Below are 26,161 nucleotides of genomic sequence, written 5' to 3'. Positions count from 1 at the left end.
TAAATGGGTATCGACTAGAAGAGCTGAAGATCAGTCGCCGGCTTCATCGCAGAGATCTCAAGTGTGTGCTGTTGTTGTTGTTTCTCTCTCTCTCTCTCTCTCTCTCTCTCTCTCTCTCTCCCTGACCAAACCAGGTGAGTTTTGTTTATTTAGATGCCTATAGTAATTTCTTTTAACGCCTTTGCATCGACTGCAAACAAAATGTTATGCTTGCGTTATGGCAGCTGATCATTTTCATAAATAACCTGCATGTACCTGTGTGTGTGATCTTATGCAAAGTGGCTCAGAGGTGTGGCTTTGGGAATGAAAAAAACAAAACTATATTAAAAGCACAACTATTATTATGATGATCATTATTATTATTATTATTATTATTATTACTGTAGAATTGCCTGGGTTGACGGAAATAAGCTGCACGAGTAACCAGGGGTGTGTGACTGTACTCGAGCAACTCTATGAAAACAAACATACAGAAGATACAGGTCTGTGCATCACTGCATTGTGCATAACTGCTGTCAACTTGGGTGTTTTTTTTTTATTATTATTATTATTCTCTTTCAAACAGTCTGGATTGTTTTGATTGGCGCGAGGACGCGTCGCTGCATTGTGTCTGCCTGCCTGCCTGCGCGCGCGCGGTTCCTCTACAACCCCTTTCACCGCGTGAAAGTAGCACGTGCACATAAATAAACCCGCACGGCTTAACCGTTCCGACTCGTGTACCCATGAGGGCTGGAAAGAGATCTGTTTGGAAGAAGTAGCGAAGTGCACAATGTTGTGTTGTTTTTGTTTTGTTTGTTGTTGTTTATTTACACCAGTGCCGTCAAGGCTGCATGGCTGGGCATTAAGGATATACAGTAGGCTGCACTGTTTTAAGGTACAGTGTGTACTTGCTCATTAATAACCTACTGCATGCACTAGGAGGGCTGGTTCAAGGTTTTAATCGAGTTTATTCTTGGATATTATTTATTTATTTGATGTATTTTGACCGACATGAGGTGGGGTGGCGCTTTTGGTGATAAAAGACCAGTGGGTGAGTGTTTATTTATTTATTTTTTTTGTGTTTTTTTTAGTGTTGTGGTGAAATCTCACTAGGCTAGGTCTATATATAAAATATAGCCTCATTATAATCTACAGCTTGGTCTTCTGTCGAGGTTCGGATCATGCTCGTGCTTTATTTAGACCGCGTTCGAGTTACTGATTGAAAATAAAAACCATTTAGCATTTAACCATTTAGCTGACCACTAAGGTCAACATGCATGTCTGGTTTGGGCTTGATTTATTTATTATTATTATTTTAAATTTATTTACAAGAGGAATAAAAACACGTTTCTGTGCATGGGAGGCAACTCCTAATGTACACCAAGAGTAAGCCCCGCCCACTACTCCACACCAGCTGTAGCTCTCGAGACCGCTTTAATCTTATCAGTGGGCTGTGTTTTCTGAAAGATCAAATCTTAAATATTTGCATAAAAGGAGGCTGGAAATCCAAAAGTTTGTGGACACCTTTGTGACTCTGACACCGCCCAGATGTGCTTGATGAAAATTACTTCCCAGAGTTCGTCCTCCTGCACTGTTATAATAAGAGCTCTGCTCGTCTGAGAAGGCTTTCCAGTAGATTTTGGATGTGTGTTCATTCAGCTACAAGAGCGTTAGCGAGGTTCGTGTCAGGTACTGATGATGCGACGTTGAGGAGGCTCCGGTTCCAGTTCATCCCGAAGGTGTTCGTTCGGGTTGAGAGATCAGGGCTCTGAAGAGTTCTTCCACTCCGACCTTAACACACCACGTCTTCACGGAGCTCGCTTCGTCACGCACAGGCGCTTCGTCACGCCGGAACCGGTTTGGACCTCTTGGTTGCAGTGAAGAGAAATTGTAATTCTACAGCATTACCATGGTCTGCTTAGAACAGTTTGGTGAAGAACCACATATGGGTGTGATGGATAGGTGTCCACATACTTTTGGCCATACCGTGTATATCAGCTATACAGTGTATAAATCTGACTTATAATACTGCGGTGCGGTCGTCTTTAAGAAACTGCACCCTTTTGTAACATGAACATTGTTCAAAATAATAATAATAATAACAAGATGAAGAAGTAGTAACGATGGCACTGATCCAGTGCGCAGTATCGAAAAAAAATGTTGGATTGGATATCAAAGAAAACATGTCGAATATCGGATCCTGTGACAAATAGAAGGTTTGAAAATAATGTTCTTTTTTTTTTAGAACTGGAAATGTTTACATATAAACGGACTTAATGTTGTTGTTTTTTTCCCCTTGTGTTAAGGTTGATCTTATTATATTTAGTCTATACCTTACACTATATTTATTCACTTTACAACGTAAGTGATTTTTGTGTGAAAGAGTCGAGCTCTGAAATGCGATCCAGTAAAGCAGAAACATCTGAAGCGTAGTAGTTTTTAAAGAAAACATTGTGGGACGGGTATCGGTATTGGCTGATATCCGAGGGTTCTTTAGCAGAATCGGTAGCAGGAACAAAAAAGCGGGTAATTGCGCCATCTTTAATAAATAAGCTTTAAATAATATGTCCTATTCTCTGTGCTGCCATATCATCACACTCCTAGAACCATTTTCAAGACTGGAAATGATCGTTATAATGTAGTCGTCTACACTGATGACCTTTTTGGGGAGGTGTGTGTGTGTGTTGAGGGGGGGATTATGCAAGATTGTCTAGTGTGGATTATTACACTCTCTAATGCTTTAAATCTCATTCAGGTTGTTTTTTTTTTTTTTTTCCCAGGACCACAAATTGTTTTACAATAGTCTTAGATATTTTAGGTGCTAGAAATCAAGCACTGACCCTCTTTAGGCTGTATTGCTTTTGTGTATTGTAATCGTCCCAGTTATCGTCTGGCCTAATATATATCCGGTTACAAATGCTTATTTTAAAGAAGCATGTCAACAGTTCTGTTTGTGATCAGTCACTGGAAACAAACCTCAGTATGTGAACTTTACTCTTACATTGACCTGAACACATATTCACACAACTGAGCAAAAGATACCAGCTTTGTACATTCCCAGAGAAGACCACATCCTTCCTTTAGCTGTGCAGCCCCAACCTGGTGCCAGCCGGGTCTCAGGAACTCCGTGTAGCATCGTCGGTGTATCAAGCAGGGATTTGAGCGTGCTGTTGTGAGGTTTATGAATGTCGAATGACCTGCATTGTTATTAATCACACTCACCTGCTACGTTATTCATAACACCTAACGTCTACACATTCACGCAGTTATCCAATCAGTCGATCATGTTGCTCGTGCAGATACAGATCAAGAGCTTCGGTTCATGTTTACAGGATGTGATCTCACCGATTTTGACCGCGGCGTGTTTGTTGATGCCGGATCAGACCGGTTTACGTGTTTCGGAAACTGCTGATCTCCTGGGATTTTCACACACAGCAACGTTTATACAGAATGGTGCGAGAAACATCCAGTGAGCAGCAGGCCTGTGGGCGGAAACGCCTTGTTGATGAGGGCGGGTCCGAGGAGAAGGGCCAGATCGGTTCGAGCTGAACAAGAAGGATAGGGTAACTCAAATAATGATTCTTTACAAGCGTGGTGAACAGAAAAACATCTCAAAACGCTCAATGTGTCGAAACTTTGAGGCGGATGAGCGACAACAGCAGAAAGACCACATCCCACGCCTGTCAGCCACGAACAGGAATCTGAAGCTACAGTGGGGAGAGACGCATCCAAACCGGAGAGATCTTTTAGAGAGGTCTTTTTCATTTTTCATCTTTAGTAACCGCTTTATTATATAGTCAGGGTCGTATTTAATTTGGAGCCGTCTTGGAAAGCCAGGAATATATGCTGGATGGGACGCCAGTCCAGATGGCCTGGTGGGAGGAAGCCGGAGATCCTGGAGGAAACCCGCACGGACACAGGGAGAACAGGCGAAACGCCACGGCGACAGTAACTCCATCCCAGGATCGAAATGGGAGCTCTGGATCCGTAATCCGCAAACCATCGGATCCCATCATAGCGGCCGAGGTTAAATCGCTCTTACGCCGTGATATCTGGCGAACGACCTCTTATACGTGCTTCCTCACGACAGTGTCACGATTCTGCGTTTTAATCAAGAGGCTCCTGGGCTATGAGAATTGTCTTTATCGAACATGGCTCCCTTTACGAAACGGACAGAGACGCGATGGAGTGTGGTCGAAAAGAGAAACTTACCAGTGTAAACGTCAACAAACGTTAACCGGCCGTCTCATTCCTAACATTTTCTTTACCGTACGGTCATGTGCGTGTTTGTAGATTGCAAGTTTAACTAATTTAATGTGAAAGCATATGTAGCCTAACTAGTGTTAGGTAGCTACATAGTATAGTTTAAAAAAAAAAACAACTCAGTACTTATGAAAGCTACTTATGTGTGCATGTACTGTATACACAGATCAGCCATAACATTAAAACCACTGGCATTTGACGTGAATAACATTGATTATCTCGTTACAGCGCAACCTGTCGACGGGGGAAGGGGTGGGGTATATTTATCAGGCGGCAAACGGACAGTCAGTTTACGAAGTTGACGTGTCGGAAGCAGGAAAAATGGGCAAGCGTAAGGATCCGAGCGACTTTGACGAGGGCTAAACTGTGATGTCTAGACGATCGGGTCGGCGCAACACCTTGAACTCTGATCAGTTCCTGATCAGTTTCTGCACTGTGTCAGGGCGCGTCATCCTGCTGAAAGAGGACACTGATATTAGGGAATACCGTTGCTATGAAGGGGTGTACTTGGTCTGCGATAATGTTTAGATACGTGGTACGTGTCAGAGTAACATCCACATGAATGTCAGGACCCGAGGTTTCCCAGCATGTTTAGTATTAGCGCTACTGTCATGACTAGTGGAGTTTAAAAAGAAAACGAGACCCCCAATAATGATGAGTAGCATGTAATATATAAAGTACACGTCACATGTTTTGAGCGGGACGGCAGTGGCCAGTTTCTGTCTCAAGGCCGTTTCAAGTATTTTACTAAAGACAGGTGTTAGTTAAACTGATATCTCACGTTCAGCTGTGCCACTCGTCCTAAAGTTGAGCAAATAAATAAGTTCAACAAGGCTGTGGACAGAGTGCCAGTCGAGGGTACAGAAAACAAAAAAACACCTTTTCTATGACTCCAAACGTTGACAGCAGTTGGGTTTTCCTGTGCATTTTCACCCACCTGTAGTCGGCGCATGAACAACGACAACGATGTGGACTCTCATCTATCGCGTACGACTCCTGAATACTTTCAACTGCTTCTCCGAAAGCCTGGGTTTTCTTTTTGGCGACAAAATGACGCGAATACAGTAAAATCGAACCGATCTCGGAGCATTATTTTACTACCGTCATTTCATAGACTTTTAACGTCTTAACTCCAACAGGTCTGAGTGCAGCTAAGGGATCCAGATGTGTCACGAAAGCGGCCGAAAAGTCTGGACAGCATCGTTACAAATATATTCTGCATTGTAATGTTTCGAAACGATGGCAAAGCAACTGTCAAATCCCATCTAGATTACAAATCCGCCAGAATAGGAAAATTAGTATCATAATCTTCTCTTTGGTTTATTGTAATCTTATTATTCAAAGATTATTCAAATATTCCAGATGTTTTCCCTCAATGAGACACCTTTTTGTTTTGCAGTGTTTTCACAAGAGGTTTTTCTAAATACTTCCTGTTACCAAGGTCTTAAAACGATCTATCTGAGACCTTCATGAATAAACAAATGAATTCATTACATTAAATAGCGATGAGACGATGTAGACTGGGTTATTTATTATTTATATAAAAAATGCCTAGAAATAGGTTTAATAATGTTATATGAGGCTTACTGTAACCTTATAATGGGAAATATGAGAGAAATTTGACTACATTTCACTTACTAAGATGTCATGTTCTTCCACTTGGCCGGTAGTTCATGAAAGGAGTATTGTAAGCGTGTGCATGGTGTAACGTTATTTGTCCAGCGTTATCAGGGTAGTGTCGTAGGCAACTCTGTTGCGTAAGCCACCTGGCGCTTATGATGTCCGAGCCATCTCGCTGTGACCGAAACAGCGCACTATCAGTGTGTAAACTGCCCTTTAGATACTAACACTAACATTTTCGATGCAGATTTCCCTCTCTTCATGTTTCCCGTGACATTAAGACACGATATCCTCGCTGTTGGTGTTTTCAAGCTATGAACTTTCGGGGGGTGTTTCGTTTACGTCGCCGTAACGACGATATGATTTTACTCTGAAGTCCAGTTCCTTGTAGGTGCTTTGGGATTTTTGGAGAAACCGCCATACCCCGTCGAGATCCACGAATTTCGGACGCCGTCGCGTACAAAGACGGCGTAGATGAACGTACGATCGATGCGGATCTGAATAGTACGATCCGGACGGTCTGTACCAGTCAGATACGTATGCGATGCGTTGCTGTGCGACCGTAATGCGTCCGTAGATTCGTCTGTACGTCGGTGATATTATATATTTATCCTATATTAAGGTGCGAAAGCTGAAGCATGAAGTAATGGTCCTTATTGTTTACGACATCCGTAAACAAGGCTAATTTGCATATTTTACGGGAGCAGGTCACACTAGTGAGGTACACGGGTAAGAGTCCGTTTGGCTTGTGCAGATGAAGGAGAGTTTGGAGATAGTCCGGCTCGGCTTTGGATGGCTATCCATGGCAACTTGAACTTGGTGCGAGTTTAGCATGTCACCAGGGGTGTAGTGGGGAACCTTTGCTTTGTTTTGATAGTTGAGCCAAAGCTTGTGATTGGTCTGAGGGGGTTGAGCTATGGACTTTATAGATGGCTGACTCCATATAAGGAATGAGCATCAGCAAAGGAAAGCTCTTTCTCCTTGAGATAAGAAAACGCATCTAGACCAACAACGTAAGAGTGACTTTTATTATTTTCCCAGCATGGTACTCTTTTCATTTAGAGATCTTTCTCACATTGGATAATATTCTGCAGCAACTCTTTTGCTATGGATTGATGTGGTTTGATATGTTTGTTTGTTTGTTTTTTCTAAAAAAACTGATCTGGGAGATGGACTCCCAGACGATCGGTGAGATTAGTCCGACTCTGTGTTTCGGTTGTAACGATTAAAACTCCAAGCGATTCTCGGATCTTTTACCAGACGAGGCTCAAAGGGAGATTTTATACGTGCCTTCGCTTTTTTTGCTGTTTTTTTTTTTAAAAATCGTTTGGTTCTGTCACTTTAACGTGAGGTCCAGACCATCACCGTGTGGGTGGGCGCTCGCCTTACAGCGTGAATGTGTATGCGTGAGATAGACGCTTGGTGCTGATTAGTAGCACGTATGTCTGCGTCACACACCCAGACAGCTCTGTGGGTGTGTGTACGTGTGTGAACATGTGTGTGCAGCTATGTGCACTCTTATGTGATCGTGAATAAATTAATACGTGGATGAATATCCAAAAATGTCACCCATCCTTTGTGTCCCAGAAGGACGGAGCAAAGAGCAGCTGATGCAACGCGTGTTATCTTGTCTACAAGTTTAGGATCCTGTGTGCCCTCTGTGGCTGATGACGCAGGTTTCGGGGAGGTGGGGTGGGGGGCGCGTGCACTGGGACGAGAGCTCAGGGTGGAAGAAAACCCGATTGGCTGAGAAGGGCCCACCCTCTGCTCTTTATAGCTGCCACTCACATGCAGGAGTAAAAGCTCACGCTTCTGCTTTCAGCTCAGAGTCCTACCCTGCACGTGAGTACCCGAATTCATCCGAAACGGCTTCTTTTACACTGAAATCAACCAGCGTCCAGTTTGAACTGTCTTCCTGTCAGTGATTTGTACGTGCGGTAGTATTTCAGTACGTCTGACGTCTGAGTCTAATTGCCTTTATCCCCCGAGGGGGTGGTGTGCTTCTTGGAATGGCTGTGTGATCGGTACTAGCTGTGAACACGGGAAATGAGTCCGAGCTTGAGCCGAGCGAGTGTTTTTTACCGTCGTAAAAGTTCACACGGCTCCCGGCTGGTCTGCATTCCTCGCAGAAGCAGACCAGCGGTGTCTCTCATTCAGAAGGTGTGTGTGTGTGTGAACATTTACGTTAAGTTGTGAGATCTAAGTATGAATGGAAAATAAAATGAAAACTGGTGTTATTGTGATCTTCAGAGCTTCATAGGGGTTAATATGTGTTTTTAACGGATAATACACACTGCAGAAGTGACAGCATGGAAATATCCTGACTGTAGTCACATTTATCTAGCGTTTATTATTATAAGATTACAATAAACCGAATATAAGATTATGAAACTCGTTAGAAATCTCTAGAAATAGGTGTGATATTTTAATATTTGTTTGTTTGTTTGTTTTTTGGGGGGGGGGGTTGTTTTTGTAATCTTACAATAGGAAACACTAGATAGATTTTACTACATGCATGATATTTTCAATATTTGAACCGAGTTCTCACCAGTTAGGAGTCCTACCTGCGAATAAATGAAAATAAATGTGCATTTTCCTTTTTTTTTTTTTTTAGATGCCATGCAAAAATAAATAAATAAATAAATAAATAAATAAAACGAAAAGAGGATTTTATCCAGTTACACTCAGAGTTGTCCCGTATGGAAACAAACAAACGATTCGCGTATAAGCGTTCACGGCTAGGTTTATTCACGAGCGAACAAACCACACCTCGTTCGGTGATCTTACCGCTCAGAACTTTCTCCCTGCACAGCTGCTGACGCCCGCGCCTCACTGCTGCACTATCGTAGCTCCAGTGCTGCTGGAAACGTTGTAGCTTTCCATAAATGTAACTCTGGGGTCTGAAAAACAACTCTGACTGCGACACGTCACGTTCTACCAAGGGAGCATTGTGTGAGGAAGAGGAGGATTTGGGGTATGAATGAATTTGCTGTGCGGACGTCTTTGCCGCCCGGTGCAGCGTTACATAACGCTCGTGCCCGTTGGCTCTGAGGAGCGGTGTGTTCTCTCCATGCCGCCATCATTACGCCAACAGTCAAAAAATAATAATAATTGAACTGTGGCTCGAGTTCTGAGACTTCCAGAGCTTGTGTATTGTTCGATGGGATGAGACATTGTCCTATTTAAACCTGCCACACCGGGCTCCTGTCAGAGCATGTGAACTCTTTGCACTTCACATCATTATAAAGCGCTGTCGAGCCAAATTAATAGACTGTGTTCAGCGTTCCTTCGTGTTCAATCATAGCAGACTGCAACCAGCACAGGAAGGACTGGAAAATGAGGGAAATGTGTTGGCAGCGTAAACAACGTGGCATTTGAAATGCATCAAGGCCTTGCTGACAGGTCAAAGTCCACTACCCCAGTTGGGAACAATTGATTATTTTTTTTTTACACGTTAGATTTACTACATATCTTCTCACAACCAGCTCTTTTTCATATATAACACACTATAATGCTCTTTTTAAGCATGAGGCCTCACTTAGAGGCGACAAATATTTGTCCTGCAGCATTTTGAGATATGATTCAGTCTTTGGGTGTGGGCTCATTTAGAGCGTTCGCTTCGGAACCCGGCGCATTTTTTTTCTCGTGGTTTTTGGTTCGTTTAGAGATTTACGAGCACGGCGATCGCGCTCGGATCCGCACCCAAACACCCGGCCTCGGTGCGGTCTCGGCCCAATTGCGAATGAACTCCGGAGCGGTCGGTCCGTGGTGAGAAAGCGATCCGACGCCCGACGGACCCACCTGCGTGGCAATGCGTGATAGGAACTGCGTTGCGTAAACAGCGCGTGTGTTTCAATAGTTTCAATAGCTAAAAAGAATGTCACTGAGTTCACGGAGCTGCCGTCTATCCATCTCGACGGATGACCGCTGTGTGCGGAACAGCGAAACATAACCCGGCGCACTCCGGCCAATGAGAGGACGGTTTACTCGCGTGTGACTTGCATAGCATGAGCACATTTTGGTACGCTTTGAAATGTTGCTCTAGCTGCGCTATATTAAATATCATCATTACTGGAAGTTCTTTGTTCCTGACCCGTTTGCTCACGCTCTTATTTTTCAGGCGGCGTTTTCCTCCTCAGGATTAAGAGAAGTCATCGTTTTGCCTGCGATCGTCTCTCTGCTTACTCGTCATGGAGCGGATGGAGCTGAAGAAAGTGAGCACCGAGGTGGACGACGACAGCAACGACAGCCTGGACGAGTGCTACGCCAGACCCATCGACTCCGAGAAGGCCACCATGAACAGGTCAGCAGCCTGAGACCCTGCTACGTCCATCTGCTTCCTCTTCATGTCTGCCTTTCCGTTTACCGACCGCTCTTAATTTCATCACGTGTACTCAAACATTCTGCGATATTTGCACATTGGCAAAGTTATCTTTATTTTAGCTGTCTAGCACGGTGTATTGGCGTGAAATTAAATAATTAATACGAGCTTTAATTTGTGGACGTGTACATCCATCACCTGGGGTGTAAGAAGTACAGCACTTAATATGTGGTCCCAACAAAACGAATTGGACAGCTGGTTGCTCCGCTGTTCCGTGGCCAGGTGTGCGATGTTCCTCCGTTATTTCACTTACAAAAGGTCTAGAGTTGATTACGTTAGGCGTATGAAGTCCAAAGAGCTCTCAGTGCCAGCGAAGCAAGTCATCGTGCGGCTGAAAAATTGAAACAAACCCCATCAGATTGACCGTAAAAACATTCGGTTTGGCCGAATCATCTCTCCGGGAGGTTCTTAGAAAGAAAGAACCCTCTGGTGAGGTCGGGAACAGCACAAGATCCGGTAGAACCCTTTCTAAGTGTTGGCCAGATAAAGAAGGTGTAAAAAGTGTCAACAATCAAGAGGAGACTTGGTCAGATCACTACCGAGGGTTTTCACTACAAACCATTGCTGAGCCTCAGAAACAGGAAGACGAGACTAGAGCTTTTCGAAAGAAACACCTGCAAAGTCCTGGAACATCGTCCTGTAGACAGACGAGGCTGATCTGATCTGTCCATGAACTTATAGACATCTGTATCTTCACTTTTTGCAGCCAGTTCCTTGATGAAGAGGATGCCGAGAGTCAGAAGTTTCTCACTAATGGAATAGTGAAGAAGAAGAAGTTTGAGGAGTATCATGAAGAATACGTAAGAGTGTTATTATTATTATTATTATTATTATTACACAGAATTTCTTAAGGCATTCACTGTAGCAGTTGCCCCAGAGCCGTGGTGTTTCCTACAACCAGTCTCTCTATATGTAGCAAACTGAAGCACATATGGATACGTGTGTAGGCTACTAAATAAACATGTTTTGTTTTTTCTTCATTACATTTAATTCATCTCTGTCTCTTTCTGTCCTGCTGGTCTCCTCTGTCACAGCACCCAGGTCATACGTCTTTCGGGATGTCTGTGTTTAACCTCAGTAACGCCATCATGGGAAGTGGGATCCTGGGCCTGTCTTTCGCCATGGCCAACACTGGAATCATCCTCTTTTTGTAAGTGTGTGTGCAGCGTGTTGCGCTTCTGCTCAGTAGGGTATCGGAACGGTGTCGGAATCTTGTCGCGAGTGAGATCCGGACGCTGTTTTACGTATACGAACCGGAGAACATCCGATTCTAGTTTACGGTGTGACGTCCGAGCAGCGTTTTGGTCGCTCTGGATGTAACGCTAAAGACTGGTGTAAGAAATGAAGAATAGTACACGAATGCAAAAGATTTTAGGCAATCAAGGAAACCTATTATTATTATTATTATTATTATTATTATCATCCAGAAGGGTTAATCTAGCCCTGTTTTTGATCTCCGTGACTTTGTGACCTCCACGTTTGACTTTAGTGTTCCGTATATGATATTAGCCGTAAGTGCATCTCGTGTAAGCGTGCACTCGCAGAACTTTCTCAGCCAGGACTATTTTTGGCTGAGGAACTTCCCGTCTCTAAGCTCTTGCGGACCGGGGTGCTGACTGAACGAAACGCTGAAACGTGGAGACGGAGAATATGACAGCGAGAGGTAGACGTTAAGAGAGGGCTGTGTTTCCGTGCCCGTCTGGACATCGTTGCCTTGAGCATGCGCTGACTGACTGACTGATGGCAGTCAGCTGGACTGCTCGGCTCCGCGCACGTTCCCCCGCGGGGCCCTCACATTCCCCTCACAGCTTGAGGATGAAGAGGACACCGTCGTCGGCGCTAGATCCGGTTTTCACCTGACTAGCGGGTCAGCGTTTGGCCTCGTCTCCATCACTCTTCTACTCTCGCCTACGTCAGGTGGCTATTTCCGTTCTGTGTATACGCTCCTGGTGCCCGGTAACCCGATACTGAGGCTTCCCTTCAACTCTTCTTCTTTTTCTTGCTCTCTTTCACTCATGCGCTCTGTCACCTTCTCTTTAACACTGTGACAGATATCAAGTAGTGAAGGTTGACAGGAATACACAGGTTGATGTTAGAATGTAGGAGGAGATCGATGGCCTCTCCTGAATGTACACTGGATTTAAAAATAACCTCCGCATAACCACCGTCCGTTAACCCGTGGTGTGCCGCTTCACACGGACCAATCTGAGAGCGTCGTAAAGTACACCTTCATATTATTTCTTGTGGTTAATGTCCGATTTTAATGTCTCACTTTGTCCTGCAGTGTTCTTCTCTTCGCTGTTGCCATTCTGTCACTCTACTCTATTCACCTGCTGCTTGTGACAGCTAAAGAAGGAGGTAATCATTAACTTACACACACACACACACACACACACACACACAAGAACATAATTGATATCGTAGGCGTGTTCTTTTCTATTGCTAGATATAGATATAAATGGTATCGCAGGGGTGTTCGGGGTTATTTTGTACGCATATAATTTTTTTAACGTATTTTCCAGGCTCCCTTATCTATGAAAAGCTGGGTGAAAGGGCGTTCGGCTGGCCGGGGAAAATGGCGGCGTTTGGGTCTATAATCATGCAGAATATTGGAGGTGAGGAGATGAGGCACAGCTGTGACTGCTTTTCAGTCTTTACTGTGCTGTAATAACTGATCCACGCAGTCTGTTGGGACTTTTACACTTGCTCAGCTGTCCAGTGTGAACAGATTGTGATGAAACTGTCTTTGCCCAGCCATGTCCAGCTACCTGTTCATAGTGAAATACGAGCTGCCGGAGGTTATCCGAGCCTTCCTGAGACTCGAGGAGAATTCTGGGTGAGTGGAGGCAACCCGTTGTGATTCCTATCAGTCCTTTCTCATGTGAATTCGGATAGGCGCCAATAATTGTTGCACAACTATATTTCGTCGCACACCTGTTTTGTTTGCAATAGTTCGATATCCATGAGAGCAGAGTATTTTCGTGAATCTTTAACAAAAGATCAAAAGGTTCGGCAAATCAAGACAATTCTTCACAGCCTTCTTTTACACATATTTACATATTCAGGGGTGCCAATATTAACGGAGGGTGTCAAATCGTATCGATGTGACAAAATTAGTTTGCTTAACTGCTTAACTGAAGCGCCCATAGATTCTACATCAGTGTTTACGTTTTTTTTTTGTTGTTGTTTTTTAATTATTTTATATCGTGCAAAAGTTTGCGCCCCCTCACCTTTACAGCCTGTGCGCTGTATAGAATATTCGTACGATAAGGTTTGTGTGAGATTGCTGAGCGGGTGAGAGTGTGTTGTGTGGTTTCTCCTCTGCTGTAGGGAGTGGTATCTGAACGGGAATTACCTGGTCGTGTTCGTGTCTGCTGGAGTCATCCTACCCCTGGCCCTGCTCAAGAACCTGGGTAAGCCCTGTTCTTCGCACTGTTTCGCTAGGTTTCAAACTTTTCACCTGGTGTATTTTTCCACCTGCGTGTCTCATGTCTGTCCCGCTCTCGTCGTGCAGGATACCTCGGCTACACCAGTGGCTTCTCTCTCTCCTGTATGGTCTTCTTTCTGGGCGTGGTAAGTGTTTTTATTCTTGTTTGATGCATTCCGATTTTTAAAGGCTCGCTCTATCTTTATCGATTTATATTGTGTGTGTCAGCTGATTTATAAGAAGACCCAGCTCCCCTGTCCTCTGCCGTTCTTCTTCCACCACTCGGCCAATACGAGTCTAAACGGGTCGGAGCTGATGAATCCGTATGCGTTGCATAACAGCTCGGCTCTGATGGAGTTCTCTCGGGCAGACCTGAGCGGCATTCACCCGGATCCCCGTTCTACCGCCGTACCCGTCTCTGGCGTCCACTACACCTCTCACCCGGACGACCACGAGGACATGTGCACGCCCAAATACTTTGTGTTCAACTCCCAGGTGAGGGCTCGCAATCCAACTACACAATATTTAAAACTCACAAAAGGACGATGATAATGTTGGTAATATGGCGTTTTGTTTTTTTTTTATACCGTCGTGCTGTCGGATTCTTGAAGCTGATTGGTTAGAAGGTGCTGATTAGCATCACACGGCACGCCAACGCTTATTTGTCTGTAACAGTGCGTCCGGAAAAGTCTTTTATTCCTTTCGCGTGACACGTGGCCTCGGTATGTCTCACACGTTTTCTGTGCGTTTCCTCTTCCAGACTTCATACACTATCCCTATTCTGGCGTTTGCCTTCGTGTGTCACCCGGAAATCCTTCCCATTTACAGCGAGCTCAAAGAGTGAGTACCTTTTCATACCTCGCTTGAGTAGATCGACATACAGATAAGAAGAAAAGTTCACTAGAGTGTTCGCGTCTCGTTCGTTTTACAGTCGCAGTCGGAAGAAAATGCAAAACGTTTCCAACCTGTCGATTCTGGCCATGCTGATCATGTACATGCTGTCGGCGCTGTTTGGCTACCTCACATTCTATGGTACATCCTCCTCACACACACACACACACACACACACGCACACACAACAGACAGTGTTTGGTAACCATAGCAGTAATGTTCTGTATTATCAGCATGTATGAGATGTGATTATTATTGTTCTCACCACGCTCTTCTCTTTCTCTCACACACACACACACACACTTTGACACACAGATAATGTGGAGGCAGAGCTGCTGCACACCTTTACCAAGGTTTATAAGTTTGACACCATGCTCCTGTGTGTGCGTCTCGCCGTGCTGACAGCTGTAACGCTCACCGTTCCCATCGTCCTCTTCCCTGTGAGTACCCAAGCACCCCACACACACACACACACACACACACAGTATCTAGAGTCACATGGTGACTATGGGTTAATAATTTTATCAGATCAAATCCTTCATACAGAATTATCTGATTATAATGTATGATTGTATAAGATCACAATAAACCACAGACCTCGTGATCATCAAACCGAATAGTCTGGGTCTATTGGTAGATCGTTTTTGCTCATTTTAAATATCTATTTCTAGAAAGAAGCTAAATGACTTGAAATGGGTCAAAATAAATAAATAAAGTCGAGAAAGGATTAGGTTTATGGGAAACACAGGGCAGGGAACGCTAGATGAATTTGTCTACGGTCGCAGTCGTTTGGTTTGCTGAGACGTAACAGACGAAGACGAGCCCGTGTTCGCCGTCAGCGCGAGTTCTTCTGAGGAGAGTTCCTATGTTTCGAACGTTTCGAATAAAATACCAGAATAAATGATGATATAAGTGACATTTTTTGAATAGCTCTACAGTATTCAGCATTCGGGATTTATTTATTTATTTATTTATTGGGTTTTTTTTTTTACTGCTTTGTCCTGCCGAAAAGCACACTTTGTTCCTTCGTACCAGAGTCATATCTCCCTGCGCTTCTCACCTGGTTTCCCACTGGAGCTAAGCAGGGTTGAGCGTGGTCAGTACCTGGATGGTCAAATTTAAAGGGGAAGTGGTGGCTCAGTGGTTAAAGGCTCTCGGTTTCAGCTCAGAAGGTCAGGAGTTCAAGCTACCACTGTTGGGCCCTTGAGCAAGGCCCTTAACTCTCAATTGCTCAGTTGTATAAATGAGATAAATGTAAGTCGCTCTTACATTTATCTCATTTATATATGATAAGGGCGTCTACCAAATGCCATAAATGTAATGCAGTGCTGCTGGAAGTGGTATTAGTGAGGCCAGCAGGGGGCGCTAACCCTGTGGTCTGTGTGGGACCTAATGCCGCAGTACAGCACCGTCTTTCAGATGAGACGTTAAACCGAGGTCCTGACTTTCTGTGGTCTTTACACTTCTCGTAAAAGAGATGGGGAAGAACCTTCTCTATCATGGCCCAGTAATAATCCCCATCCCTGAACTGGCTACACCACTCTCCACTAATAGCTGGTGTGTACACATACTATGTGAAGCACTTTGAGTGTCCGTAAAAGTCTTGAGGACACTGAATGGCAGCAGTAGAACGTGTCTGTGTGTCATTGTGCCTTTTTGCGCCAGACATGTCACTGTACTCATGTTTTATGTAGTCCAGAGGGCAGAGGGGGCGAGATCTGTCACCATGGCCGAGGCCCCTACATAGCCGCAGCTATATTCGAGCACTGAGAGTAGCAAGAGCGTGATGTTGGGGGCCCAGTTGGGTTCTGTCTCACACACACACACACACACACACACACACAGACGTCCGTCTTGCTGTCCTTGTGAGGACCTTCCATTGACAGTGATAAGCATCTACACCTAACTTTAAAAGAAAGTCTCTTGGCAAATAATGTAAGAAAAAAATATCCTCGATATTCATATCCTCGTGGGGACATCCGGTGTCCCACCAAGATATAAAAAATGTGTCCCACACACCCTTGTGTTAGCCCAAGTGTTAACCTTGTTGAGAAACGGCTTTCGTTAGCCGCTTCATGGTTTCCCCGTCCATCCTGTGCAGTAAATTCTGTGATTTATTTCCATTCATTTTAAAAACGAGTTCAAGACGAATAGATTTTCAACTTAAAGTTTAAAAACTTTAGAACGAAAAAAAAAAAAAAAAAAGCAGCTTGATACATGTTTAAAACATCGGAATATTACGTAAGATGATAACACTGACAAACTCAAATTACAGCACATAATTTAACAGACTGGAGTTTAAGACATTTAAGACTTTTTGTTTAATACATAAATAAATAAATAAATAAAATTAAAAAAGTACAATGTACCGTCCACTAGGGGGTGCAATTGTGCAATCAGCTCTGGAAATTATGAATATTTTTAGACTGCATGTTTTTACTTTTTCCTCATAGACTATTAATAGTGACCTGGGCTAGATTCTGCCATTTCAAATAAATTAAAACAACTTAAATGGTGCTTGTGTGTGTGTGCGTGCGTGTGTGTGTGTTGGTGGATCCCGGAGCCAGGATTACACTCTGGATGGGACAGCGGTCCATCACAGGGCACCATTTATTCATACACACACACACACACACACACACTCACACACATACAACAATGCTACGTATGTTAAAGGTGTGGTGCATCACCACACTGACACATGTGGATGTCATTTGCATCATAAATATAACGGCCTTAGGCATTTAAAACTGCAGATGAAGCAGTACAGTACTGAAACTAGCTTTAGGACTAAGACACAATGATTTCAGCAAGCAGTGCTATGCATCTCTAAACCCAAACATCTCTCGTATCGACCACCTTCTGCATCGGTTCTGTGGATAGATTACTGTGACTACAGGACGATCCTGTGACTACAAAAGGGCATAAGGACCCATTCATGGGCCCATCATGGCTGCAGGAGATCCATGGGAAGTGGGAGGGGGGAAGTGCAGACAGTGAGGGTGAGTGGAATATTCCACTGTGGTGATTAGGTGCTGTGCAGACTCTGTGTGTGTGCGTGTGTGTGTATGACCTTGCGATAAATGATAGCAATATGCAATAGCACTCATCTACCACTAGGTGTGCTACAAGCACATTAGATCAATGGTAGTTCTTCTACAGTTTTTCTTACTGTACTATAATCACAGAACTAAAAAAAGAATCTTTCTAATGTTCTCTCTCTCTCTCTCTCTCTCTCTCTCTCTCTCTCTCTCTCTCTTTTCTTTACATCCAGGTCAAAATAGATAGACATTAGATCGACATGGAGGTCGACATTTGAGTTCTATCTAGCTGTAGCAACTCAAGGCAACAGGATTTAACCTAGACATTCTTCCACTTAAGTCAAATTGCCCTCTACTACTATTACTACCGAACTACGTACTACTGTTATGATGACTGGAATGTTACTCAGAGATGACTGAACAAGTTGGAACGTATTCACGTCGTCCTCTGAAGTGCCCGTGTCCCGGTATTAGAATTCAGTCTGCATGCTTTTGCTTCTAAATTGACTTTGGATCGTGTGTGTTAGAACGCTGGAGCCTTTTAGAGAAGGGGGAAAGGAGGACATTTTGATATTAAGAGCTGGATATGTGTGTGTGTATATATATATATATATATATGAGGCACATTGTGCTTTCTTGGCCGTTGCATTTCTGAAAGGTCAGAGAGAGACAAAGTGAGATTACGGTTGCTGTGTCTCCGGGCTGCAGAGTCCTTGGCTTAGAAACAGTGATAAGGAATGATAAAAAAAAAATAAAAAATGCTTGGACAGGATGGCACAGGTTCATTTACTACCCCTGTCCCCCCCTCCCTTCCACCCCACCCCCTGCGTTGTAAAACATGACTGATGTTTACTGTATGATTTGTCTGGTGGTAAAAAATTTAAACCAGAGTTTATCACTCTGAACACAGACTTCTATTCAGTATTATTGCCTGGTCTAACAAGCCAAAATGGCTGCTTTTAGTGCTGTGTAATGCTTCTGAACCTAAATATGAGGACGAGAAGCGCTACAAGCCTGTTAGTTCATTGTTAGTTCGATAATAACATGCTAAGTCAGAAATGAGGTCCAGTATATTTTTTCTTTATAGTGAAACATCATTATCTGTCAGAGCCGTAAGGGAAGCCTTGTCCGACTCTACCTCGGCACTGTTCATGATATTACTGGACTGTATCGATAAGGACAGACCTTCCTCCCAGTCAATGAGAAACAAAGAAGTCCTACATCTGACCTCAGGTCATAGCAGTCATTCTTCTTTGGGTATGCCACAGAGCGGCGCTAACAGGCGAGGATGTCATTTTTGACACCGTGATACTGAATATATCGGCTCTGGAATTTGAAATGTTAGCTTTGCCGTCGGAGCAGATGGATTAACTTCGTAGCTAACGCGGCTTTAGTTAAGGATTAACGCACCCTGATTCCAACAATGCAGCGCTGATTATTACGAACTGAACTCTGGCCTAGTTTTAGTAATTTCCATTCATCCCTGCTTCTATCGGAGTTCTGTGGCTTAATCGGAACATACCAGAATAAAGTCTGATATGTTCCCACTGGTGGCCCATGATATACTGCAGTGGCCTGTTGCCACATGTTTCACCTCCTTGGTAACTGGCAGGAGAGAGAGAGAAACAGACATCGGACAAAGATCACACCTGCAACTTCCAAAGACTCTTTGCTGTTCACGAGTGGACGCCAAATTTTTCAGTCTAGAGCTCTGGGGCAACCGAAATGTCACAACCAGGTGGTAACAAGTGGCAGTTCTTTAATGTGAAAATCCCATACAAAAGAGTGGGACATTGGCATGCTAAAAATACAACCTTGACACCTAGCTGAGAAAGAGAGAGAGAGAGATACTCTCTAAAGTTAATCATTATCACCGGTAGTATCTGCTTTTTTTACTGTTAATTAGAAGCCCACCATTGTATGGTTCTACAGAGAACCCTGAACGAGTCCCTCGGAAGGACAACCGAAGAACCTTGAAGGGTTTTGTGTTTTTGTTGTTGTTGTTTCTCGTACATATTTAACCTCCACACTTAAATTACTCGGCCTTTCATTGCTCACAGCTTTCACTGCAGATACTCTCGTTTAGATTCAGAGTACTTTTAAGGGCTATCGATGCTATTCCTGATTTCAGTCGTTCTACATGATAAATATTTCAATGTGTGAAGCTGATGTGTAATTTTCTTCATTACACACTTCATTAACGCCACTTTATTGGAGGTTTTAGGTAGAACAAAACTTTTGTCCAGGTCTTTGATCTGAATGAGCTAACACTAAAGTTTAATATAGTTCAAACAGTCAATCCTGGATAATAAACTGACGCATCAGTAGATGCCACTCCTCCTGTGAGCTGAGCTGGCTGATGCAACTCTCTCAGGGCATTTCACAGCTTCAACACTGTGTGTGTGTGTGTGTGTGTGTGTGTGTGGTTTCTCCTCACCTCCTGCTGGTGAACTTTCGCCCGTTGCATTAGCATTAGCGTTAGCTTTCCCAGGCCTTTGTTGAGCTGCTCAGTGCTAGTCCTGTGAACTGGCTTCAGCTCGTTAGCTGCACTCTGTTAGCCACCTGCTGCTGCTTTTTTGTCAGACACAATGGCTTTCATTCAACTTCCACTGAAATCTAGTTATGCGTGAATATAAAATCCATGTCAGAAAGTTCTTAACGTACATATCCTACCTCTACGTGTTGCGTTGTTTAGCCTTTTCTTAACTTAAAAAAAAAAGTCGTTTAGCTTAGCAAACAACTAGCTAGCAAGTTACATACGCAGACATTCTCATGTTAGCTAGCTTAATCTAAACATGGACATGATGTACAGTCGATGAACACTGTAAACCTACACTTGTAATAGGCCTGTAGATCTTGTTTTTCAAGCCCATCGTATAGTTGTCCATTAAACACGTCTATGGAAGGCACGCGATGCTGATTAACATTAGAAGGCTGTTGCGTAGTATAGTAGGGATGAACACACAACACAACCTTCCTTTCGAGTTACAGTTCCCACAACTGATGGCTACTACCACTGAAGTAGGCTGAAGACGGCTTGTGCTTTTCTCAGCGTTCGGGGGTTTCGCTTGTCCGTTCGTTAAAATGAAACGGATTCCCTTCAAAATGAAAAAGTTAATAAGACGCGCTGTACGGATTACTTCAGTGTTCTCGGGCTTGATCCTCCCTGAAGGTTTTACAGCGCTGAAAATCGGTGTCGCTTCTCTACTGTTTGCTTTCGATTTGTTTTCAGTTAACCACAAAACCACAATATCCTGTCTACACGGAGGGATAAGTGTCCGACTTTCATAACGTGTAATAAGTCTGTGAACTGATTTGGTTTGGGTTTTGTTTGTTTGTTTTTTTTATAACAGTGAACCATTTCTTAGGTCAAGGACTTGCAAGTGTAATGACCTGAAGTGTTATCATTTTCAGATTCGCTCTTCTATCACCACGCTGCTGTTTGCCGGGCGAGAGTTCAGCTGGATCCGGCACATCCTCATCGCCGCCTGCATCTTGGCTTTCAACAACGTTCTCGTCATCTGCGTCCCAACAATCAGAGATATTTTCGGCTTTATAGGTAAGAGATGTTTGACTCGTTTTAAAGCGTTGTTCTGTTATGGAGCGCGATATTGACTGTGTATATATTCACAGTACATTTAAATCAACTATGAGGCAACTATGTGACCGCTGGAACAAATCAAACGTTGTCGAAATTCATTGCATAAGCACAACACAAGGCAGCTCACAGCCATTTTGTTCCGGGTAGTCCAGCATTACTCCATAGACAAGCAGCGTATGGTTGAATCGGGTTCTTTCGAGAAGTGGCGTAAGTATTGCAGAAGCAATCCAAAAAAAAAGCTGCTGTTTGTCCTGATCCTCACATGTAGTCCTCTTCATATCAGGTTTAGAACTTTATGTACTTATTATACCTGTACACACACACTCACACACACCTGTTGTCATGAGGGGTTTCTTTTTGTAGAAGTGTTTGATAATAATTGAGATGAGCTGAAGGTATACTATATCATAATACTGAAATGAAGACTCTTTCCTCCTGCTACAGGCGCCTCTGCTGCCACCATGCTTATCTTCATCCTCCCTGCTGCCTTCTACCTGCGCCTGGTCAAGAGCGTCCCGTTCAGATCCACCCAGAAGATATCGGTACGTTTGCCTTCAAAATGAAATACCTTAACGTATAACGAAACCAGTAACTTATTGGAACGTACCGTTTCACCTCTACCATTTTGACTTCGTGTACAACGCTGCACAGACATTCATTTCATTTTAGTCTTGTAGTCCCTGCTGGAAAACAACAACAAAGCGATAGAAACCATCACATAATTCTAATGGTTCCCACTACAAATACCATTACAAACCATCAGCCATTACAATTATTGGTCCTTAATGGTATCTACTAGACATGCCACCAATAGAAGGCAACAAATTACCAGTAGACACCCACAAGGACCATTACATGTTCCATTAAAACCATTACAAATTCTTTGAGGGTTTCTATTGTTGTTGTTGTTGTTTTTTTTTTCAAACAATAGAAGGTCTCTGGGTTAAACTGTTGCACATAAGCTAGTTGGCTAAGATAATTGATGAGAATATTGCCTTGTGTCCACAGGCAGTCATTTTCCTGATAGTGGGCGTCATCTTCATGATCGGAAGCTTGTCTCTCATCATTCTTGACTGGATCCACAATCCTCCTGGATCTGGAGGCGGCCACTAAACGCGCCAAAAATGCGGAACCGAGGGTTATTATAAGCAATGGCACGTTGCTGAAGGACACCCTCTCAGCGTTACAAACGGACATTCAGCTGACGTGATCTCTTTTTCTCTCTATGTCTTAACGTTCTCCCAACGTCATCTTTTAACACCGAACATGCCGCGCTCTTAGCGGATGTAGTCGTGAAACTCCAGCCGTGTGGACGGCGTCGGTGTTCGAGATTTTGGAAAAGAGAGAGAAAGAGACGCAAAATTAAGAGTCTGATCTGGCTGCCTCGGACCCCGCAGAAGAAAAGGCTGCCGCGGTGCTTCAGGAGGTCATTCTCATGATGGCTGAGGAGCCCTTCTGTATTACGTTTTAATATTTTCATGTATGTTCACAGATGGGCGCGAATGACACAAACACACGTTAACAACACTGGTTTTTAGGGGGATTTTTTTTTCCACTGGCACCAATAGATGATTGTAAGCAACACAGAGCAATTTGTTTTTTAGTCTCCTTAAAAAAAAAAAAAAAAAAAACCAACATTGCATTTTTGCTTGTTGTATATGTAAATAGTACGATAGTCATCTGATCAAGTAGCATTAATTGTAGTTTTTCATAGTTTTAAGGGAAATGTAAAAAAAAAAAAAAAACAATTCCCCACTAATACGATGTTCGTGCTGGTGCACGCGCCCAGGACTCGGGTCGAGTGCGTTGCAATTGCGTTCACTCTGTAATGCACGAACGAAACCTCTGCAGATGACCTCTGTGCAAGATGATGTGAAATTATTCAGTTACAGCAAACCAAAAGGAAGGCCTTGGGGATCTTTTCCCTAAACGCTGAGCGTGAATCCTAAACGCGCGGCTTCATTCCAGCTCCGAAACTGCCACATCGCACAAGCGACGCATGAAAATAGAACAACTGGCTCTGACCTTTTTTGGCGTTAGGTGAAATCCGAGAGTTTGACGCCAGAACTTCATCGTATTAGTCATCGGGTACTATGTGAGTAGTAGTACCGGTACTAGTATTAATGTGCTTACGGTTCACTAATGCTATCGCTGTGTTGAGGAAAACCCACAGTGAGGGAGTAAACACCGTCAGAGCAGGTTAGAAGAAAGCCTCTGCGTTTTGCGCAGTACTGTACAGCTAATGCAACGGCAGCCGTGAGCCGCCCGTGTGTTTTTACGCTGGAGTAATTTGCTGCGTTGCTGGTACTGCTGGTAGAGTTCTGCTGTGAATCAGCACCGCTTTCACCTCAACACCGAATCCTTATTCTGTTAGCCCTATCATGGTATTCCCAAATATTGAAAAGATTGTAAATGGCTCGAGTGCGCCACGCCGTCGCACCGCGCTAAAGGTTTATTCGTCATGTCCGAGTGGAGTCGTGTCCTCGTTGGGTGCAGAGACCATTAGACAAAGCGAACGCTGCTGATTTGCTATTTTGTGCAGAATTAAAAAAAAAAAAAAATACACTAAAAAAAAAAAAACATTTTTATTGATGTTCCTATCCCTCCAAAGTGGACAGTATTTATAGATCATTTGTTGATCTACGTAGACAGAGACAGATATTTCAAATGAAATGGTATATTTTGTGCATGTTTTGGATCATGGTCTTTTTTGACAGTTGTATATTCTTTGTAAATAATCTGGTATAAGGTACGCTTAACGATTTACTCATACCATTTTACTGTTATGTATTTTAGTACTATTAGTTAGTCAACTAGCTTCCTTTCTTCTTTCCTTCCTTCCTTCCTTCCTTCCTTCTTTCCTTCCTTCTTTCCTTCCTTCCTTCCTTCGTTCGTTCCTTCTTTTCCTTCCTTCCTTTCTTTCCTTCCTTCCTTCCTTCCTTCGTTCGTTCCTTCTTTTCCTTCCTTCCTTTCTTTCCTTCCTTCCTTCGTTCCTTCCTTCCTTCGTTCCTTCCTTCCTTTCGTTCTTTACGCGCTTGCTTTGTAAATTCTGTGAGGGACAAAACAATATTGTATTTCTATTACGTAGTGTCCTGTTGGCTGTTTTTATCAAAAAAAAAAAAAAAAACTGAAGTGTTTTTTTTAATGCTACTTGTTTGTCAGTTTGTCGTGATGGTACATAACAGAACCCTGGATGGTTGTATCGCATACGGCTGAAGATCATCTCTTTACTCATGTTTGTACACTTTTTTTCTACGATAATGCCTTGGTGTATCGTGGGGCAGGGTCCAGTCCACCTGTAAAACGGCAGATAAACACTGATTCTTTTGTGCACACGGTTACAGGCTGTAGTCGCTCGTGTCTTGCACGCTTACGTGTGCGCTCAGTGTCTGATATCAGTGGTTGGGCTTTAGCTCTGTGCCTTGACCTTCGCTCAGGTATTTTAAAGTTGGATCAGTTTCATTTGTGGAGGGGTCCCATACTGATTTTCCCTAATACCTCAGAATGATTTTTTTGTGGATATTTATTGCTGTACTTTTTGATTTGATTTTCAAAAAGTGCTGATCATGACACAGAAAGCTCTGCACGTCTCTAGAAGCCCCTCCACCGATGAAGCTCAACCCCACAGCTAGAGCTCTACTTGTCTCTTCAACTGTTCTACCTACAGAGTGCCATCTGACTCACAAGGAGCAGTCGCATGCCGTTGGCTGAGCCGGCTCTGCTTCCCGTGGATCGACCGTACGTGATTTGCGTATTTACTGTGTCAAAGTTGTTTTGTATCATTGAAGCGGTTTCAATATTATGTAATATAAAAATAAAAAATGAGAAACCAACTTCTTTCTTGTGCTGGCTTGGTGTTAATCTGATGTCATTATTTATCATCTTTTAAATATTACAGTGTTCAGATGTCTTGATGTACCAAAAATTACATAAATAAATCACATCCTCTAAAGTATTTATTTATTTATATTCGTTAAATCCATGGAGATGTACTCCTTATTTGCCTTACACATTTATGAGCAGAGGTGTAATACCTCAGTTCTTCGCTTCAGGTTACTATGGGATCTAGTCTGACTAATAAAACGCATTAGTCACAAAGCAGTAATTAACTCTTCAGGTAGAGAAAACTGATCTCACACACACACACACACACACCTTTATCCAGTCAAAGAATATCTCACCAGGCTGCCCTCTCCTGGTTCAGGTATTATTTGACTGACCGTTAACAGTTTGTAGAAGTCTGAGACTTCTCTATGAATACTGAGGTAAAGTTTGGAGTTCCACAAGGCTCTGTTTTAGGCCCGTTGCCCTTTTGTCTCCATATGCTATCTCTGGGCAAAATGATTCATAAACATGGCATTCGCTTCCATTGTATGTTGCAACAAAGCCAGATGACAGATAAAAGTTGAGGAATGTGTAAAGGACACTGGACACTGGATGCTTATTAACTTCCTTTTACTTTTATTTGAAGCTCATGTAGATAATATTACCAGGATAGCCTTCTTTCATCTCAGAAATATTCCTAAGATAAATTAAGAAAAATTAGTTCATGCTTTAGTTACGTCTTTTGTTTTGATTATTGTATTGCCTTAGTTTCTGGATGTTCCAGTAGGAGCATAAACAATCTCCAGTTAGTCCAGAATGCTGCAAGAGTCCTTACTAGAACCAGAAGATACGACCACATCATCGCGATCTTATCCACACCGCACAGTAAAATTTCGCATTGATTATAAAATACTACTATTGACCTATAGAGGACTGGATGGTCTTGTGCCGCAGTACCTGAGCAATCATTTGGTCTTTTATTAATCCACCACGCCTGCTTCGATAAAAAGGTGCAGGCTCTTTGTTGGTACCTCGAATAGTGAAGGCTACAGCAGGGGCCAGAGCTTCCTCTTACAAAACCCCACTGTTATTATTAATTGCAGTTAATTATAATATATATATATATATATATA

General features: G+C 43.2%; 1 protein-coding gene across 4 annotated transcripts; it reads left to right on the top strand.

Moving 5' to 3' along the window:
* Positions 1-25,036, top strand: slc38a4 (solute carrier family 38 member 4). Of its 4 annotated transcripts, XM_017485659.3 has the most exons (17): positions 18-134; positions 387-482; positions 9,983-10,165; positions 10,950-11,043; positions 11,278-11,393; positions 12,528-12,601; positions 12,766-12,858; positions 12,998-13,079; positions 13,574-13,656; positions 13,758-13,816; positions 13,899-14,165; positions 14,431-14,510; positions 14,602-14,702; positions 14,877-15,001; positions 21,017-21,161; positions 21,648-21,745; positions 22,212-25,036. In XM_017485659.3, exons 3-17 carry the CDS (start codon positions 10,053-10,055, stop codon positions 22,314-22,316), a joined length of 1,635 nt encoding a protein of 544 aa, XP_017341148.1. In that variant the 5' UTR covers positions 18-134; positions 387-482; positions 9,983-10,052; the 3' UTR covers positions 22,317-25,036. The 4 variants fall into 4 exon arrangements, with proteins under 4 accessions (XP_017341149.1, XP_017341148.1, XP_017341150.1 ...); XM_017485660.3 differs by lacking the exon at positions 387-482 and having other exon boundaries at positions 1-134; XM_017485661.3 differs by lacking the exons at positions 18-134; positions 387-482 and adding an exon at positions 6,764-6,875.
* The last annotated feature ends 1,125 nt before the right edge of the window (positions 25,037-26,161 follow it).

Source organism: Ictalurus punctatus, chromosome 14 (assembly GCF_001660625.3).
Source record: "Ictalurus punctatus breed USDA103 chromosome 14, Coco_2.0, whole genome shotgun sequence".
NCBI lineage: Eukaryota > Metazoa > Chordata > Actinopteri > Siluriformes > Ictaluridae > Ictalurus > Ictalurus punctatus.
Note: the sequence above shows the minus strand (reverse complement) of the source record. Positions and strands in the feature narration are given on the sequence as shown.

Coding starts and splice junctions, on each gene's coding strand:
- slc38a4 (XM_017485660.3), top strand. CDS start 10,053: ATGGAGCGGATGGAGCTGAAGAAAGTGAGCACCGAGGTGGACGACGAC. Junction 11,044..11,277: donor AGGAGTATCATGAAGAATAC/GTAAGAGTGTTA, acceptor CCTCTGTCACAG/CACCCAGGTCATACGTCTTT. Junction 13,657..13,757: donor GGCCCTGCTCAAGAACCTGG/GTAAGCCCTGTT, acceptor CTCGTCGTGCAG/GATACCTCGGCTACACCAGT.